The 21,254-nt window shown below is 43.5% G+C and overlaps 1 protein-coding gene across 1 annotated transcript; it reads left to right on the forward strand.

Moving 5' to 3' along the window:
• Positions 1-7,606: 7,606 nt before the first annotated feature.
• On the forward strand, positions 7,607-19,387 carry LOC120064742 (ADP-ribosylation factor 3-like). Its single transcript, XM_039015357.1, has 5 exons — positions 7,607-7,650; positions 15,555-15,664; positions 15,824-15,857; positions 18,875-18,944; positions 19,226-19,387. Exons 1-5 carry the CDS (start codon positions 7,607-7,609, stop codon positions 19,385-19,387), a joined length of 420 nt encoding a protein of 139 aa, XP_038871285.1.
• Positions 19,388-21,254: the final 1,867 nt, after the last annotated feature.

Genomic DNA, 21,254 nt, shown 5'->3' on the forward strand with positions numbered 1-21,254 from the left:
TAGCCTATTTTCTTGTTTACTTTCCATACCTCACATAAGTCACCACCGTCTGTACTGACCTGTGTGCCAGCTGGACTCAATTACGTGTATATAAACCCTAGATTGTTAATGTTATGGTTGACCATTGAGGCTTTGAAGCCATCGGTCCGCCATATTGGCACTCCCCAGTGCAACCTGGTCTCAGAGCAAAACGTATTATATTTTACCCCAAAAAATCTAGCACCTCCATTTAGTGTGATATGTTACATTACATTGACCAACCAATGTTGTAGCGGTCGTACAATATCATATGAATTGCAAGACGTATAGTATCCTACGTCTTGATCATTTAGTATGACATATTTTGTTTGATTACTTTAGTATGATATGCTACGTTCGACTGCTTTAGTATGATATAATACGTTTGACTGCTTTAGCATGATACGCTACGTTAGGTTAGGCATTAAGGTTAGGGCTAGGAGTTAGATTAAATGGTTAGCTACCATGTTAAGTAGTTGCAATGTAGTTAAAAAGTAGTAAGTAATTGCAACGTTGCTAATTAGCTAAAATGCTATAGTTGTCTGTGATGAGATTCGAACACGCAACCTTTGGGATGCTATATTTTCGCATTATACATCCAACCACGCTTCTTTTGTTTTTGCCTCAATTAATCTAATGTCAGACCAAACATAACATATCATACTAATTTCAGTGTCCTGGATTTACATAGACCAATGTAATGTAACCTAACATAAAGTAACAATTCATACTAAATGGAGTGGCACAGATTTTAAGAAAATATAAGCAGCCCTCCATAGGAATGAATGGAATTCTACAGTATTTAAATGAAATGTTTCAAGTACAAAAGTACATATATTAAAGCATTTTTGTTGTTGTATTGGGGATAGTAATGTTAGAAATGTCATAAAAATTATAGATTAAGAATTTTATTTTTATTTTTTGTTTATCTCACAATATAATTTTAAAATATTCATTAAGGTGTCTGTAATATAACACGTGGCAAAAACGAATGTAGACACTAATAAATGCATTTCTATAGCTTCCAAAATATTTTTTACAAGATGGAGGCACGTTGGTTTCAACACAGCACCCCAATATTAGTCATCTAGTGTATTTATGAATCATTTGCTAAAATGCAGCTCTTTAAAAGAGAAGGGTGCAATTGCAGCGTTCCTGCATTTGGGCATTGGCAGGAACCCCACTATATATAATTCTATTGGTCCATTTTTAAAATAGGACTCCCGTACACAGTCTGGAGGCGGGGGCGCTCCAGTACAGTAGGTGGCGGTAATTTTTTTAATTTTTTTATTTCACCTTTATTTAACCAGGTAGGCTAGTTGAGAACAAGTTCTCATTTGCAACTGCGACCTGGCCAAGATAAAGCATAGCATTGTGAACAGACAACAACAGAGTTACACATGGAGTAAACAATAAACAAGTCAATAACATGGTAGAAAAAAAGAGAATCTATATACAATGTGTGCAAAAGGCATGAGGAGGTAGGCAATAAATCGAATAATTACAATTTAGCAGATTAACACTGGAGTGATAAATCACCAGATGATCATGTGCAAGTAGAGATACTGGTGTGCAAAAGAGCAGAAAAGTAAATAAATAAAAGCAGTATGGGGGGTGAGGTAGGTAAATTGGGTGGGCTATATACCGATGGACTATGTACAGCTGCAGCGATCGGTTAGCTGCTCGGATAGCAGATGTTTAAAGTTGTTGAGGGAGATAAAAGTCTCCAACTTCAGAGATTTTTGCAATTCGTTCCAGTCGCAGGCAGCAGAGAACTGGAAGGAAAGGCGTCCAAATGAGGTTTTGGCTTTAGGGATGATCAGTGAGATACACCTGCTGGAGCGTGTGCTACGGTTGGGTGTTGTTATCGGGACCAGTGAGCTGAGATAAGGCGGCACTTTACCTAGCATAGCCTTGTAGATGACCTGGAGCCAGTGGGTCTGACGACGAACATGTAGCGAGGGCCAGCCGACTAGGGCATACAGGTCGCAGTGGTGGGTCGTATAAGGTGCTTTAGTAACAAAACGGATGGCACTGTGATAAACTGCATCCAGTTTGCTGAGTAGAGTATTGGAAGCTATTTTGTAGATGACATCGCCGAAGTCGAGGATCGGTAGGATAGTCAGTTTTACTAGGGTAAGTTTGGCGGCGTGAGTGAAGGAGGCTTTGTTGCGAAATAGAAAGCCGACTCTAGATTTGATTTTGGATTGGAGATGTTGCAGTCTAGCCAGACACCTAGGTACTTATAGATGTCCACATATTCTAGGTCGGAACCGTCCAGGGTGGTGATGCTAGTCGGGCGTGCGGGTGCAGGCAGCGAATGGTTGAAAAGCATGCATTTGGTTTTACTAGCGTTTAAGAGCAGTTGGAGGCCACGGAAGGAGTGTTGTATGGCATTGAAGCTCGTTTGGAGGTTAGATAGCACAGTGTCCAAGGAAGGGCCAGAAGTATACAGAATGGTGTCGTCTGCGTAGAGGTGGATCAGGGAATCGCCCGCAGCAAGAGCAACATCATTGATATATACAGAGAAAAGAGTCGGCCCGAGAATTGAACCCTGTGGTACCCCCATAGAGACTGCCAGAGGACCGGACAACATGCCCTCCGATTTGACACACTGAACTCTGTCTGCAAAGTAGTTGGTGAACCAGACAAGGCAGTCATTATAAAAACCGAGGCTACTGAGTCTGCCGATAAGAATATGTTGATTGACAGAGTCGAAAGCCTTGGCCAGGTCGATGAAGACGGCTGCACAGTAATGTCTTTTATCGATGGCGGTTATGATATCGTTTAGTACCTTGAGCGTGGCTGAGGTGCACCCGTGACCGGCTCGGAAACCGGATTGCACAGCGGAGAAGGTACGGTGGGATTCGAGATGGTCAGTGATCTGTTTGTTGACTTGGCTTTCGAAGACCTTAGATAGGCAGGGCAGGATGGATATAGGTCTGTAACAGTTTGGGTCCAGGGTGTCTCCCCCTTTGAAGAGGGGGATGACCGCGGCAGCTTTCCAATCCTTGGGGATCTCAGATGATACGAAGGAGAGGTTGAACAGGCTGGTAATAGGGGGTGCGACAATGGCGGCGGACAGTTTCAGAAATAGGGGGTCCAGATTGTCAAGCCCAGCTGATTTGTATGGGTCCAGGTTTTCCAGCTCTTTCAGAGCATCTGCTATCTGGATATGGGTAAAGGAGAAGCTGGGGAGGCTTGGGCGAGTAGCAGCGGGGGGGGGGGGGGGGGGGGGGGGGGGGGGGGGGGGGGGGGCTGTTGGCCAAGGTTGGAGTCGCCAGGAGGAAGGCATGGCCAGCCATTGAGAAATGCTTGTTGAAGTTTTCGATTATCACGGATTTATCGGTGGTGACCGTGTTACCTAGCCTCAGTGCAGTGGGCAGCTGGGAGGAGGTGCTCTTGTTCTCCATGGACTTTACAGTATCCCAGAACTTTTTGGAGTTAGAGCTACAGGATGCAAATTTCTGCTTGAAAAAGCTGGCCTTTGCTTTCCTGACTGACTGCGTGTATTGGTTCCTGACTTCCCTGAACAGTTGCATATCGCGGGGGCTCTTCGATGCTATTGCAGTTCGCCACAGGATGTTTTTGTGCTGGTCGAGGGCAGTCAGGTCTGGAGTGAACCAAGGGCTATATCTGTTCTTAGTTCTGCATTTTTTGAACGGAGCATGCTTGTCTAATATGGTGAGGAAGTAACTTTTAAAGAATGACCAGGCATCCTCAACTGACGGGATGAGGTCAATATCCTTCCAGGGTACCCGGGCCAGGTCGATTAGAAAGGCCTGCTCGCAGAAGTGTTTTAGGGAGCGTTTGACAGTGATGAGGGGTGGTCGTTTGACCGCGGACCCGTAGCGGATACAGGCAATGAGGCAGTGATCGCTGAGATCTTGATTGAAGACAGCAGAGGTGTATTTGGAGGGCAAGTTGGTCAGGATAATGTCTATTAGGGTGCCCATGTTTATGGATTTAGGGTTGTACCTGGTGGGTTCCTTGATGATTTGTGTGAGATTGAGGGCATCAAGCTTAGATTGTAGGACTGCCGGGGTGTTAAGCATATCCCAGTTTAGGTCACCTAACAGAACAAACTCTGAAGCTAGATGGGGAGCGATCAATTCACAGATGGTGTCCAGGGCACAGCTGGGAGCTGAGGGGGGTCGGTAGCAGGCGGCAACAGTGAGAGACTTATTTCTGGAGAGATTAATTTTTAAAATTAGAAGTTCGAACTGTTTGGGCATAGACCTGGAAAGTATGACAGAACTTTGCAGGCTATCTCTGCAGTAGATTGCAACTCCTCCCCCTTTGGCAGTTCTATCTTGACGGAAAGTGTTATAGTTGGGTATGGAAATCTCAGAATTTTTGGTGGCCTTCCTAAGCCAGGATTCAGACACGGCAAGGACATCAGGGTTGGCAGAGTGTGCTAAAGCGGTGAGTAAGACAAACTTAGGGAGGAGGCTTCTGATGTTGACATGCATGAGGCCAAGGCTTTTTCGATCACAGAAGTCAACAAATGAGGGTGCCTGGGGACATGCAGGGCCTGGGTTTACCTCCACATCACCCGAGGAACAGAGGAGTAGTAGGATGAGGGTGCGGCTAAAGGCTATCAAAACTGGTCGCCTAGAGCGTTGGGGACAAGGAATAAAAGGAGCAGATTTATGGGCGTGGTAGAATAGATTCTGGGCATAATGTGCAGACAGGGGTATGGTGGGGCACGGGTACAGCGGAGGCAAGCCCAGGCACTGGGTGATGATAAGAGAGGTTGTATCTCTGGACATGCTGGTCTCAATGGGTGAGGTCACCGCATGTGTGGGAGGTGGGACAAAGGAGGTATCAGAGGTACGGAGAGTGGAACTACAGGGTCCATTGCAAACCAAAACAATGATAACTAGCCTGAACAACAGTATACAAGGCATATTGATATTTGAGAGAGACATACAGTAAGGCATAAAGTGATTGCAGGTCTTGATTGGGAGAGCTAGCTAAAACAACAGGTGAGATAACAGCAGCTAGTCAGCTAACACAGCAACAGCAGGTAAAAATGGCGACGACTAGGCAGAGAGGGTCGGATTAACTACACACAGATCCTGAGTTAAAACACAGAGCCGACAGATAAAACAAAAATAAACAGAATGGAGTACCGTGAATTAATGGACAGTCCGGCAGGCATCAGCTATGTAGCCAAGTGATCATAGTGTCCAGGGGGCAGCCGTAGATGGAGCAGGGAAGCCACCACTAAGCTAGCACGCGGCGTTTAAAGTTAGTAGCCCGGGGGGTGGTCTGCTCAGACGGAGGCCGGTTGAGGGCACAGCGGATGGGGTATTCGTCTGCAGACCAGACGTGGTCGTGTCGACAGAGAATCCAAGCCGGATGGCGATGGCGAAAGAGAGGTTGTGATTGTAGAATTGTGTTTGCTAACTGGTGCTAGCTTCGTGGCAGTGGCGCTAGCTGCGCTAGCTGCAAGCTAGCTGTGAGGATCAGAAGTAGTGGCTCAGGGATTACGGCAGGAATCCGGCGTTGTTGTCGAGAGACAGTCCGATGCTGGTAAATTGGTGAGTAATATCCAGGCTAATAACAGGGCTGGTGTCTGTGCAGAAGGTAAAAGCTGCTAGCAGCGGCTAAAAATGGCTAAATTAGCTTGTAGCTGATTAGCTGGTTAGCTACTGGGGGTTCTTGAATGTGTTCCAAAGTTAGAAAATAATAGCGATTCCGTATCACATTGGGTGAGGTAGGTTACCGGAAGGTATAATCGAATTAAAAATCGAAAAGAGATAGAAAAAAAATGTTAAAATATATACAAGAAATACGAAAAATACAAACGTACACGAGAGGACTAAACAAACACGTCTACACTGCTACGCCATCTTGGAATAGTAATGCACCATAAAGTTGGATGGAAACCACCAATAAACCCCACAGAAGAAAGGACAGAGGCGAGTCCAGTGTTGCCAACTTAGCGATTGTCACTATATTTAGCGAGTATTCATACCCCTCTAGCAATATATATATTTTTTTAATCGACTAGCGACAAATCTAGCGACTTTTTCTGGTGTTATTGGAGACTTTTGGAGACTCTGACGTGAAAGCACATAACGTTCTTATTCTTCTCAACGAGCAGCGGGTGCTGCCGTGGGCCCAACCCCCGTCACAAAGCACTCACAGCCGGGCCCAGTCCTCGCGCAGCAGTCCCTCCCAGCTGCAGTCAGAGCAGGAGATGTTCACCCCTCCGCATCCAGACTGCAAATTAATCGCAATCAGCCGCCGCTGGCTGATCCCGCCCTGGCTTACATTCAGGGCGGGATGTAAATGTAAAATGTTCTTTGTCTAAAATAAATCACTGCACAAAAATAAATCACTGCATTTGACTCACACAGCCTCAGTCACTTACTCACCTTGTCCACTGTGTGTGTGCCTCTCTGTGACATAAGCTAAACATCTAGCTGGCTAGTGTTGATGAATAACTACCAGAGAGAGAGACCAAATCAAGACGCTGGACAGAGTGGAATCAAGTATAGCAAAAGGCAGTTTATTAAAGTCAAAGATATCTTGTCCGGCAGTTTAGCGTGCACGGACCTAATCATATGGCTCTTAAGGAGTCAGCTGAAAAAGGGTAGCCTAAACAGAGATTACAGCAGATTTTATACATGGAACAATGTAGGTAGAGTCTCTTCGTGTTGGTCTTCTGACTGGTCCTGAAGAGTTGGAGGCGGGTCTGCTCTGGCCATAGCAGTAGCCCCATTGGTGCACAGCAGAGTCCTCTGCTCTTGGCACCCGACCAGTAGAGAGGGGAGTGAGGTGTGTGTGTTCATGCGATGATGAAATGTTTGTGTCTCCAGGAGTCATGAGATAAGGGGAACTGTAACTGGCCGTTACTGTCTGGGGCTAGGGGGTTTCCTGATTAGAGGGATGTGAGCAATTACTTAAGTCAGGCGGATTAGTTTGGCGCTCTATAACTGTTTTGTGCGGTTAGCATCCTTGTGACAATGGGGAACCTTGTTCTGTGCAACAGCAGTCTTGTGTTTTAGTCATGGGGTGTGTTGTGCAAGCTTTTAATCCTATGGTCACAAGCAGGCTGTAAAGCAGCCGGAGGGCCCTAGGCCACGTATATGAATATATGTATATATGACACTAGCTCATCATGTCTCAGTCTAAACTGTACACTCAAAAATACAGAAAGGAGTGGGAATCAAACCCTGAATTCAAAGGCTGGTTGAAGCCATTTATTGGAGATGATACACAGGCATACTGCCTGTATTTATTGTAAGGCTGATTTCTACGCCAAACTTAGTGATGTAAAAAAAACACATGACAACTCAAAAACATACTCAAAAAGCAAAGCCTTATAACAGTTCCACCCAAAACAAGCTGCCATTGATGGTTAAGAAAATGGACTCTGCAAAAAAGGCTGAGGCCACCATGGCATTAGCTTTCGTTGAACACTGTTCCATGCTGGCATGTGATCACATTGGAGAAGCATGTAGAGCTGCTTTCTCAGACTCCACTGCTGCTACCCACTTCAAAATGCACAGGACAAAGTGCACAGAAATTATTAATGGTGTTCTAGCACCATACTTTCTGAAAAAGTTGGTCGCAGATGTGGGTGACCAGCGTTTCAGCCTCCACGATGAGTCTACGGATGTAAGTGTTTCTAAGTACCTGGGGGTTGTGATAAGGTACTTTAGTGACACCAAGCAGACAATGCTGAATCCACTGGCAAATGTTGATGTACTCAAAGGGCCAATAAGAAGCATTGCAGTACATGTCAGTTTTCAATGTGGAGGAAACTCTAAAGCACAATAAGAGCCCTGGAGAAATAGAAAAGTAGCCAACCTCCTTGGCTACTCCCCTGCAGAGATAGACAAGATTGTCCAGCAATGGCATGCCATCCATCTTAGTAAATGGAATGAGACAAAAAACACTGGGCTTCTGGAGTGAGATTGGGAAGTTCAGGAATGCAGCTGATATCAACCCGTTTCAAGAACTTGCCATGGCTGCTGTGTCTGTGTTGTCCTTGCCACACTCGAATGCTGAAGTCGAGAGAGTATTCAGCCAGATGAGTGTGGTAAAAAGCAAACTTAGAAATTGGATGTCCTTGCAGACCCTTAACTCCATCCTGTACATTTGATATGGACTGAAGCTGTCTGGTGAGGCTTGCTATGAGCACCAGCTGCCTGATGTTTTGCAGCTTTTTAGCACATCAGCTGCTTACTCATTTAAGTCAACTCCCTCAGTTGCTGAACCTGCCGTAGAGAGCCTTGACCAAAATGACAATGACCAACTCTCTGTGAGCCAGCACAGCCTGTGTGTGTGGAGGGGGGCTGGGGATTTTTTTTTTACCTGAATTAGGGCCAGACTAGTTACCATAATTTTCTCACATTGCCATTGACAGTTTTTTCTATTTGCTCTTTTTGGTCCATTTAAATTGTTAATGTAGATTGTATACAAAAAAAATGTAAAAAATGTTATGGTTAAAAATGTTCATGTTTTACTGTTGTAGGCTCCTAAGTGGACCATAAAACCAAACCAAATTAAGAAAACTAAACAAAAAAATGTAATATACAATAAAAAACTAAGTAACTCCGCCAGAGTGTCTCTTTTGGGTCACTTTTGCCGGTCCCAAGCCCGGATAAAGTAGGAGGGTTGGAATTGTGACCATAAAAAAACAAGTATCGACAGAAGAAAGTTCATTTTTTTGTCTTAAACATATTTAGGGTGTTTTTTACTCACTTTTTGTCTCTCCCACAACGCTATTCCTCTCCTACAGCGTCCATCACAATTACATGCATATGGCCAATTAGGCGATGACGTCATTTAGCGACTTTTAGGACCGCCAATAGCTACTTTCCTTACTGAGGAGTTGGCAACACTGCAAGGAGCTGTTAGGGTTAGTTATAAATATATTTGGTGGTAGCAAGCTGGCTAAGGTTGGGCTAAGATACAGGTAGACAGTGTTCTTCGCTCCCACCTGTCTGGGCACTGCTTTCCCGCAATTCTGTTAACGACAGCAAGGGCATGTGTTAGCGAAGGACACTGGGTGCTGGCTAGCCACACACTGGATGAATCATTTCTACGAAATTACGTTGAACCAACGTGGAATAGATGTTGCATTTGACGTCTGTGCCAAACCACCAATGTACGGTCTTCTTGTGTAAATATTTTCTGTCTGGATTTTAATGATTTTTTTTGAATAGACAGACGTTTTGGGCTCTAAAATGTGTTTATTATGATCAAGTTCGATCCCCACTGTGAATGATTTAAAAGTTTGCTACAAATCGAGACATGAATTAAATAAATAGTGACTACTACGTTTGTAGTCATCACATGATCACGTGTTGACACAGACCAATCACCGACAGGCAGGCTACGAGAAGGCTCGCGACCTCAAGCACGCTCTTTAAACGTGCACCCTACGGGGTGTGGTGTGGCTCATAGGTTGACTCTCTCAAGTAGAATGAAAACGACTACATCGACCATGATCCTTTGCTAGTTACAGCCACTTTCACCATGATCCTTAGCGTTTCTTTGGTTCCATTCTGCAATATGGCGCGGTTCAAATTCAAATACTTCCGGCTTCATGCGCCATCTGTTTTTTAAAATTCCATAGGAATACGTGGATAACATCAACGTTATCACTTTCTACTGGTTTTAATGACTATGGTCTGTGCCCAGTGGGTAGGCTGCTAGGACTCGTACACAGCAGGCTGAAGGCGCGATAAGTAGCTAGCTAGCTAGGACACCGGTAGACAATGTCCTTCACCCCACTGGCGGGCACTGCTTTCCCGCAGGTATGTGAACAACTCGGAGGGCAGGCGTTAGCGAAGGTCACCGTGTGCTAGCCAACTTGGAGGATTCCGGTACACTGCAGGTGGGAGGAAGGGGCGAAACCCGTATCAGGGGAAATCCAGAATATCAAAAATGTCGAGGGGAGGCGTTCATACAGAGTCTTCCTACCTGGGTCTTGGATCCTCACCAATTTTGATCTGGGGGACAAGTACAAAAATAAATGTGTCAATTGAAAGGAAAGTAAGGCTGCTTGATAGCCGTGGGGTGTAGAGGTGCTGAAGATGCTGCAGCACCCCCTGGAAATAATAAGAAAACATGTTATCACTAAACAAATACACTGCTCAAAAAAATAAAGGGAACACTAAAATAACACATCCTAGATCTGAATGAATGAAATATTCTTATTAAATACTTTTTTCTTTACATAGTTGAATGTGCTGACAACAAAATCACACAAAAATTATCAATGGAAATCAAATTTATCAACCCATGGAGGTCTGGATTTGGAGTCACAATCAAAATTAAAGTGGAAAACCACACTACAGGCTGATCCAACTTTGATGTAATGTCCTTAAAACAAGTCAAAATGAGGCTCAGTAGTGTGTGTGGCCTCCACGTGCCTGTATGACCTCCCTACAACGCCTGGGCATGCTCCTGATGAGGTGGCGGATGGTCTCCTGAGGGATCTCCTCCCAGACCTGGACTAAAGCATCCGCCAACTCCTGGACAGTCTGTGGTGCAACGTGGCGTTGGTGGATGGAGCGAGACATGATGTCCCAGATGTGCTCAATTGGATTCAGGTCTGGGGAACGGGCGGGCCAGTCCATAGCATCAATGCCTTCCTCTTGCAGGAACTGCTGACACACTCCAGCCACATGAGGTCTAGCATTGTCTTGCATTAGGAGGAACCCAGGGCCAACCGCACCAGCATATGGTCTCACAAGGGGTCTGAGGATCTCATCTCGGGACCTAACGGCAGTCAGGCTACCTCTAGCGAGCACATGGAGGGCTGTGCGGCCTCCCAAAGAAATGCCACCCCACACCATGACTGACCCACCGCCAAACCGGTCATGCTGGAGGATGTTGCAGGCAGCAGAACGTTCTCCACGGCGTCTCCAGACTGTCACGTCTGTCACGTGCTCAGTGTGAACCTGCTTTCATCTGTGAAGAGCACAGGGCACCAGTGGCGAATTTGCCAATCTTGGTGTTCTCTGGCAAATGCCAAACGTCCTGCACGGTGTTGGGCTGTAAGCACAACCCCCACCTGTGGACGTCGGGCCCTCATACCACCCTCATGGAGTCTGTTTCTGACCGTTTGAGCAGACACATGCACATTTGTGGCCTGCTGGAGGTCATTTTGCAGGGCTCTGGCAGTGCTCCTCCTTGCACAAAGGCGGAGGTAGCGGCCCTCCTACGGCCTCCGCCACGTCTCCTGATGTACTGGCCTGTCTCCTGGTAGCGCCTCCATGCTCTGGACACTACGCTGACAGACACAGCAAACCTTCTTGCCACAGCTCGCATTGATGTGCCATCCTGGATGAGCTGCACTACCTGAGCCACTTGTGTGGGTTGTAGACTCCGTCTCATGCTACCACTAGAGTGAAAGCACCGCCAGCATTCAAAAGTGACCAAAACATCAGCCAGGAAGCATAGGAACTGAGAAGTGGTCTGTGGTCACCACCTGCAGAACCACTCCTTTATTGGGGGTGTCTTGCTAATTGCCTATAATTTCCACCTGTTGTCTATTCCATTTGCACAACAGCATGTGAAATGTATTGTCAATCAGTGTTGCTTCCTAAGTGGACAGTTTGATTTCACAGAAGTGTGATTGACTTGGAGTTACATTGTGTTGTTTAAGTGTTGCCTTTATTTTTTGAGCAGTGTATATTATTACCGATATAGACATCTGTAGTGCGGACAAAACATTTTTTCCCAGCATCTCCACTTTGACAAAAAAGGTAGTTGTATAATTGAGAACAGTATCTTGCAGAATTCAATAGTTGGGGCAGCAGGTAGCTTAGTGGTTAGAGTGTTGGGCCGATAACCGAAAGGTTGCTGTATTGAATACCCGAGCTGACAAGGTAAACATCTGTCGTTCTTCCCCTGAACAAGGCAGTTAACCCTTGTTTCCTGGTAGGCTGTCATTGTAAATAAGAATTTGTTCTTAACTGACTTGCCTAGTTAAATAAAGGTAAAAAATAATATATTTGTTTCTTTGATTGTCATTTTAATGGAATCCAGAAAGAACACAACCCTGTCCTCAAACATTTATATTTAAAGGTGCAAAGTCAAAAACAAGACATAAACATCCACATCAAATAATATGTTTCTCTTGAACAAATAGCATGAAAAACAACCATTTTGTGCAGTATTAATTAACCATCCTTACTAACCATTTAATGTAAATTTACCAGTAACTGCAGACTTAACATCACCATGAAGAAAAACGGTGCACAATACATTAATTGAGTACATTGAGACATCAGGTGTTTTGTGATGTGATGATGTGTCTCAGTTGGCCGTGCTTGAATGCTAGGGTTGTGGGTTTGATGCCCACGGGACCAGTACGAAAAAGTATGAAAATGTATGCACTCACTACTGTAAACTGCTCTGGATGAGAGCAGCTACTAAAATGGAAAAGGAATGAATAGACAATTTCAGTTTTCACATATAAATAAGTTGCATTTGCAAAGTATTTCAAGAAACTGGAAAACATATATCAAGCAAGTATTTTTATATTCCACAAGTGTTATCAGATTAGCTTTATTGTACAGATAATTATCAGACTTAAGTTACAAATGCTGCTAAACACTCAAATACATTGTTTACATTTTTCACAAAAGACCAATATACACTTCCTGCCGCTATGTGTGTGCCTATGTCTGATGTACAATTCATCACGCCTAAATAATTTGTTTTGCATTATCAGTTTGTATGCTTCAATAAGGATTTGATATATTTTGCCATTACCAGCACACCTATAAGGCATGATATGCCCATGCTTAAAGCTTTACAACCTAGTGTTTAGGGGATTGACTATTGCGAATTTCTCCCATTATACTACCATTGCTGTTTTGCCCACTGGCAAATATGGTCGGATCTTTTTCCGACTGTATTGGTTATTCTTGAATGCAGCGTGTGTCAAAGTTGGAGGTAAGTGAAGATGCGAGCACGTAATACTACCAAAATACCGACAAATATCAAACCGACAAATATCAAACAACGGCATAGTGAGACATAATTCTATTTGTGTATGTATATTCATTTGTTTCATAGATGTACTGGCTTGTAGCTGGCTCTAACACCACATGCATTTATGTACAATTGAATGGGGGTGTATTGCCATGACGATGGCATGATGCTCTCGCTGTCTGCTTGCTTCTCGTGATGAAACATACACTCCACCTTTGGGAAATCATTTTCATACTTTGACACATTCATTTGAAAACTAAAAGCGAGGTGGGCTTATTGGTCAGCATTTCTCATCTCTTGAAAAGTAGGCTAACATGCTCGTTGCTATTTTTGCTAACAGCCAAGAAGCCACCTAGGTGTAAATGGTGTCCATCCTGAATAGGCTTGGCTATAGGCTTTATCACTCGTAGACTTGAATCATATAGGCAAAATCAGGAGGATGGATAACGTTGCTATATGAAGATAGACTACTAGGCTAATGGTGTGAAAAAGTACCCAAATGTCATACTCGAGTAAAATTAAAGAGACTAATAGAAAATGACTCAAGTAAAAGTGAAAGTCACCCAGTACAATACTACTTGAGTAAACGTCTAAAAGTATTTGGTTTTAAATATGCTTAATTAAGTATCAAAAGTAAATGTCATTGATAAAATATACTTAAGTATCAAAATTCCATATTAAGCAAACCAGATGGCAAGTTTTTCTTGTTTTTTATTTATTTACGGATAGCCAGGGGCACACTCCAACACTCAGACAGTTTACAATCAAAGCATTTGTGTTTAGTGAATCCGCCAGATCAGAGGCACCAGGGACAGGGCCATAGAGATCCTATTCTAATTCCACATTTTATGGACAAGACATGCGACATGACAGGGCAATGACAGCCAATGCTCACTTCTCCCTCTGGATAAAAAAAATGAAATACACAGCAATTATAATATAAATTCACCAATTATGCTATTCATGATGACATCAGATGTAGGGAGGGTATTAATCTAAAGACAAAGACAGTCCAAAATAAACATGCGCCTTAAGGAAAGTTGCTGGGTCATACCACGAATAAGTGCCTTTTTGCGTCCCTTTGATATTTTAAGGTGAAATTGTTTACAAATATTACATTTGAGAAGCCTGGTATATTAGATGAAGTTGTCTTTTACATAGAACACATGGACAATTCAATAAATTTGATTTTATATTAATAAAGACTTGCTAAAGTGCCAAAATTCAGCATCCTCTGACTTTTAGGAAGATTTTAACCCACTCAATCACAATATGTATCTATGTTTTCACTATCATTGTTAAGGCCTATTTATTTTGTTGATTTGACAAAGTCATTTCTGAAGATGTATTTATTTCATGTGATTAGTGATTCATTTTAAGGTAAAAAAAAAACAAAAAAAATTAAAGGTCAAACCTGTTAACGCAAAATTAACTCTTGTTTTATTCCTTCTATTCCTTTTAAATCATTCTTTCAAAAAGAAACATTGAACATCTAATAGTCAAATTATAATGTTAAAGCAGGTGAGCTGGTTCTACTCCTTTGGCAGTTTTGTGATGAAAAACTGAGCGTGTAGAGTGCATAACACGTCAACTGTTACCCATAGATGTGAAGCTTCCATTCAATTGCCTCTCCCTGTGGCACACACCAAGCTTCCTTCCCCCTGTCACAGGGGGATTTATGGATGATTAAAGATGAAATAGTCAACCCTTTTGTTACCTTATTTGGCACTTACTATGGTCCTTTTTTATTTAACTTTTTTTATTAAGTTGAATATATGATCTTTATGACAGAATGTAAAAATTAGGTGAAATAAATAAAAAGAGAGCGAGACTGTCTCTAGCTGTCTGTCTCTGTGTCTTTGTGATATAAAGCCAATTAAAGATCTTCAATGACTTGAAAAGTGGGAGTGTGTGTGTTTGTGATTTCAAATCTGCCTGGTTGGGAAATGTGTTTTGGATTCTGATGTACTGTGTTTGATTCTGCTTTATCTTTGTCTCTATTGATCCATCAAAAAAGTGTAGTTTACTTTATCTTTCCTCCTCTGCATACACAGTACATCAACCTGATCTACATTGGTTACCCTGGTGAAAAGTTTAACATTTAATAAATGTATTTGCTTCTCTCAGCCCTCCCTCCTGAACGCCAGTCAGCCATTCGCTGGGAGCTGCCATCAAATCCTAACCCAATCCAAGAGCACTCTCAGAACCATGGGAGGAGAGGAAAGCCAAGCTGTCGCCATCATGAGGAATATTTTTGGGAATCTGCTAAAGAGTCTTATAGGGAATATTGCTATGTACTCAGACACACAGTACAGACACACAAACTCTCACACACTCCGCCTTTCTCTTGCACACAGAGGCATACATGCTAGTGGTGGATAAGAGGACACCTACATGTATTTCAATGAACGGTTTACACTGAAGTCCAAGTTCCCCACTTACTGTACCTCATCTCTGAATCGGGTGCTCTGTCAGGTGTATGGAGTATGGAATGGCCCATACTGTGCTGAATGTTAGTTTACAATAAGGCTGTAGTGTTACTACTGTAGTGTGCTCCTCGACATAAGGTTTAATGTGGAGACAGTGGATTACAAGAACATCCACTTCATCGTATGGGACGTGGACGGCCAGGACAAGATCCGCCCACTCTGGAGACGCTACTTCCAGAACACACAGGGTGAGCTACATTCAAACATCCATTCACTGAAATATTATGATGAGCCTTAGGTTCAACTTTGGCAATGACATTCCCCCTATGAACCTAACACTATGTGAACACCCTTCATCTCTCTCTCTTTCTCTTGCTTTGTCTTTCTCGCTCTCAATCCTCTCTCAGGTCTGATCTTGGTGGTGGATAGTAATGACAGGGAGTGAGTCAATCAATCAATCAAATTTATTTATAAAACCTTATTTATAAAACCTTCTTACATCAGCTGATGTCACAAAGTGCTGTACCGAAACCCAGCCTAAAACCCTAAACAGCAAGCAATGCAGGTGTAGAAGCACGGTGGCTAGCAAAAACTCCCTAGAAAGGCCAGAACCTAGGAAGAAACCTATGGAACCAGGCTATGAGGGGTGGCCAGTCCTCTTCTGGCTGTGCCAGGTGGAGATTATAACAGAACATGGCCAAGATGTTTAAATGTTCATAGATGACCAGCAGGGTCAAATAATAATAATCACAGTGGTTGTCGAGGGTGCAACAGGTCAGCACCTCAGGAGTAAATGTCAGTTGGTATTTCATAGCCGATCATGCAGAGTATCTCTACCGCTCCTGCTGTCTCTAGAGAGTTTAAAACAGCAGGTCTGGGACAGGTAGCACGTCCGGTGAACAGGTCAGAGTTCCATAGCCGCAGGCAGAATAGTTGAAAATGGAGCAGCAGCACGGCCAGGTGGACTGGGGACAGCGAGGAGTCATCAGGCCAGGTAGTCCTGAGGCATGGTCCTAGGGCTCAGGTCCTCCGAGAGAGAGAAAGAAAGAGAGAATTAGAGAGAGTATACTTAAATTCACACAGGACACTGGGTAAGACAGGAGAAATACTCAAGATATAACAGACTGACCCTAGCCCCCTGACACATAAACTACTGCAGCATAAATACTGGAGGCTGAGACAGGACGGTCGGGAGACACGAGGACAGAAGCAGAGCCTTGGTCTGACGCCATTAAAAGGTAATTTACCACCTTCACAAGTGCAGTCTCAGTGCTATGATGGGGTCTAAAACTCGACTGAAGAGTTTCGTATACATTGTTTGTCTTCAGGAACGCAGTGAGTTGCTGCGCAACAGCTTTTTCAAATTTTTTTTTAGATGAATGGGAGATTCGATATTGGACAATAGTTTTTTATATTTTCTGGGTCAAGGTTTGGCTTTTTCAAGAGAGGCTTTATTACTGCCACTTTTAGTGAGTTTGGTACACATCCAGTGGATAGAGAGACGTTTATTGTGTTCAACATAGGAGGGCCAAGCATAGGAAGCAGCTCTTTCAGTAGTTTAGTTGAAATAGGGTCCAGTATGCAGCTTGAAGGTTTAGAGGCCTTGATTATTTTCATCAATGTGTCAAGAGATATAGTACTAAAAAACTTGAGTGTCTCCCTTGATCCTAGGTCCTGGCAGAGTTGTGCAGTCTCAGGATAACTGAGCTTTGGAGGAATACGCAGATTTAAAGAGGAATCCGTAATTTGCTTTCTAATGATTATGATCTTTTCCTCAAAGAAGTTCACTGCTGAAGTGAAAGCCATCCTCTCTTGGGGAATGCTGCTTTTTAGTTAGCTTTGCGACAGTATCAAAAATGTATTTGGGATTGTTCTTATTTTCCTCAATTAAGTTGGAAAAATAGGATGATCGAGCAGCAGTGAGGGCTCTTTGATACTGCACGGTACTAGTCTTTCCAAGCTAGTCGGAAGATTTCCCGTTTGGTGTAGCGCCGTTTCCGTTTCAATTTTCTGGAAGCTTGCTTCAGAGCTCGGGTATTTTCTGTATACCAGGGAGCTAGTTTCTTATGACAAATGTTTTTTTGTTTTTAGGGGTGCAACTGCATCTAGGGTATTGCGCAAGGTTAAATTGAGTTCCTCAGTTAGGTGGTTAACTGATTTTTGAACTCTGACCTCCTTGGGTAGGTGGAGGGAGTCTGGAAGGGCATCTAGGAATCTTTGTGTTGTCCGAGAATTTATAGCACAACTTTTGATGATACTTGGTTGGGGTCTGAGCAGATTATTTGTTGCGATTGCAAACGTAATAGAATGATGGTCCGATAGTCCAGGATTATGAGGAAAAACATTAAGATCCACAATATTTATTCCACGGGACAAAACTAGGTCCAGAGTATGACTGTGGCAGTGAGTAGGTCCGGAGACATGTTGGACAAAAACCAACTGAGTCGATGATGGCTCCGAAAGCCTTTTGGAGTGGGTCTGTGGACTTTTCCATATGAATATTAAAGTCACCAAAAATTAGAATATTATCTGCTATGACTACAAGGTCCGATAGGAATTCAGGGAACTCCGTGAAGAACACTGTATATGGCCCAGGAGGCCTGTAAACAGTAGCTATAAAAAGTGATTGAGTAGGCTGCATAGATTTCATGGCTAGAAGCTCAAAAGACGAAAATTTCATTTTTTTTTGTTGTAAATTGAAATTTGCTATCGTAAATGTTAGCAACACCTCCGCCTTTGCGGGATGCGCAGGGGATATGGTCACTAATGTAACCAGGAGGTGAGGCCTCATTTAACACAGTAAATTCATCAGGCTCAAGCCATGTTTCAGTCAGGCCAATTACATCAAGATTATGATCAGTGATTAGTTAATTGACTATAACTGCCTTGGAAGTGAGGGATCTAACATTAAGTAGCCCTATTTTGAGATGTGAGGTATCACAATCTGTTTCAATAATGGCAGGAATGGAGGAGGTCTTTATTCCAGTGAGATTGCTAAGGCAAACACCGCCATGTTTAGTTTTGCCCAACCTAGGTCGAGGTACAGACACGGTCTCAATTGGGATAGCTGAGCTGACTACACTGACTGTGCTAGTGGTAGACTCCACTAAGATGGCAGGCTGGCTAACAGCCTGCTGCCTGGCCTGCATCCTATCTCATTGTGGAGCTAGGGGAGTTAGAGCCCTGTCTATGTTCGTAGATAAGATGAGAGCATCTCTCCAGCTAGGATGGAGTCCGTCACTCCTCAACAGGCCAGGCTTGGTCCTGTTTGTGGGTGAGTCCCAGAAAGGGGGCCAACTATCTACAAATTCTATCTTTTGTGAGGGGCAGAAAACAGCTTTCAACCAGCGATTGAGTTGTGAGACTGCTGTAGAGCTCATCACTCCCCCTAACTGGGAGGGGGCCAGAGACAATTACTCGATGCCGGCACATCTTTCTAGCTGATTTACACACTGAAGCGTGAATGAGGCGAGGGAGGAGCTGGTGAGGATGCTGGCAGAGTACGAGCTGAGGGACGCCGTGCCGCAAGTACCCCCCTTTGCCCATCCAAACTGTTTTACATTAAACCTAAGCTGCTGACTAACTTCTAACCTTAAGCTTTTAGCTAAATTACTATCTCCTTTACCCTAATCTTGGCACCCAGAACCGAATCAGCTACTCAATTTTGGAAAATTTTAATGAAAGATTACCTTAATCCAAACTAGAAACTTGAACTCAACCCATCAATCACCCCCTAGTCCCCATAACTGTCATGACTGTGGGGTCAACATGTCTGCTTTTGCTAACATTTTACCTTTGACCCCTGACAGAACCTTCCCAATGCCATGAACGCGGCTGAGATCACAGACAAGCTGGGCCTGCACTCCCTGCGCCACAGTAACAGGTACATCCAGGCCACATGCACCACCAGTGGGGACAGCCTCTACAAGGGACTGAACTGGCTGGCCAACCAACTGAAGAACAAGAAGTGAGAAGCGGGAGAGGTACTAGGTGAACCAGGCAGGTAGTGCTGAGCAATTAACCGAAATGTCAGTTGTTGTTTTTTTTTAACAACTAATTGACCAACCTTGGTTCAATTATTTGAATTCCATTTCATTCAGGTTTTTCCTGTGAGCTCAATGCGCATACTGCGCTGCAGTTTCTCTGGAGATAAATCAGATCTAGCCCGAACTGTGCAATATAGTAGGGAGTTGTATTTTCCAACAGGCCAATGTTCTACATAGTTTAGCGCAGAAAAAGGGATAATTAACTACAAAGACCATAATCCATTGCAGGCCTATGTGTTTCTGTTATGCCTGCTATGTAAGAGACAGAAGAATGCGCAGTTGCTTCGTGAGGTATCTCTACCTGAAAATACATGACCTAAGTGATTGATAGTTGGTATTCAGCAGTCATAAAGTATGCCTTATTTACTTTGAAGAACTACTAAAATAGTGATTTTGTCAGACAGCTTTAAGCAGCAGCTCTATAGAGATGAGATGATGACTTGGGATGAAATAATAAAGTCATCAAATAAAACAAATGTAATAACAACTGAAATATTTTATTAACGTGAAGTAATGTGAATAAATGATGGTTAATAAGTAATAAGCAGTAATGGGCAGTCACTAGCATCATGGGACTTGTATTAATTGTTTTATTCTTTGTTGTTACAGCATTCAACCCACATAATGCATAGTGCATTTCATGAAAAAAATATTTGTGATTCTTTTTTCATAATCGAACCGAAACAGAACTGACCTCAAAAAGCACTAATCTCTCAGCACTACAGGCAGGACAACACCACTGGGACTGGGGGTGGGTGGTATGATAGTGGGTGTGGGGACTGGGGAGCTTGTCAGGTTTTGAGGGGGGGAGGGGATTTTTGGTTTGGCTTGGTTGCTTTTTTGTTAAGGTTAGGCCATTGTTTATTTTTTTTCAATATGCTGTGAAAGCAACAAGGAAGTGACTGCCCCCTCGGCCTTGTAGTTTTTTAACTTTTGTAGTTTTTTTTAATGGTATCCAATGTGTAAATGGTAGCAATGGTCTTCAAGCGCGGAAACGATAAGGAAGCAATGCGGAAGTGGCCGTCACTTTCACAGGGTATTGAGTGGTTGGTGGTTTGTTGGATGATGAGGATTTGAGTGATTACTGACTCTCTTATTGTCATGCCCTGATTTGTTGTTTTCTGCCAGTTCATCTTGTTCGTCAAGTCAACCAGCGTTGTTGTTCTCAGCTCCTGCTTTTCCCAGTCTCTCTTTTTCTCGCCCTCCTGGTTTTGACCCTTGCCTGTCCTGAATCTGAGCCTGCTTGCCTGACCACTCTGCCTGACCATGAGCCTGCCTGCCGTCCTGTACCTTTTCCCCACCACTCTGGATTATTGACCCCAGCCTGCCTTGACCTGTCGTTTGCTTGTCCCTGTTGCCGTAATAAACATTGCTACTTCAACACAGTCTGCTTTTGGGTCTTACCTGAAATGTCATACTTATGCCATATGCTCACTACTCATAGGCTACATGCATACAAACAAACACGAATGTACACAACCAAACACACATGTCTGCTGTTCCTGTGTCTAGCTCCTGACAATGGGTGAGATGAATATTAGTATAGATACAGTATTGAAACAAAATTTGACTTAAACATGCATTCCTTAAATGGGTTTTTGAATGTTTCTGTGTCGCTTTGACTTTCCATCTGTCAGTTCTTTTTGATCCAGTTGAAGTGGTTTGTCTTTCTCTTCATGTCCTCTCCTCTCTCCCTTCCTATGGAGTAACAGAGGATTTTCTCCACTTAAACAGGGTTTTATTCACTTCACTCATACCTTGTATCGATTGTTATAAGCTTTTTGTTCCTTTC

The sequence above is a fragment of the Salvelinus namaycush genome, chromosome 20, assembly GCF_016432855.1.
Source record: "Salvelinus namaycush isolate Seneca chromosome 20, SaNama_1.0, whole genome shotgun sequence".
Classification (NCBI taxonomy): Eukaryota; Metazoa; Chordata; class Actinopteri; order Salmoniformes; family Salmonidae; genus Salvelinus; species Salvelinus namaycush.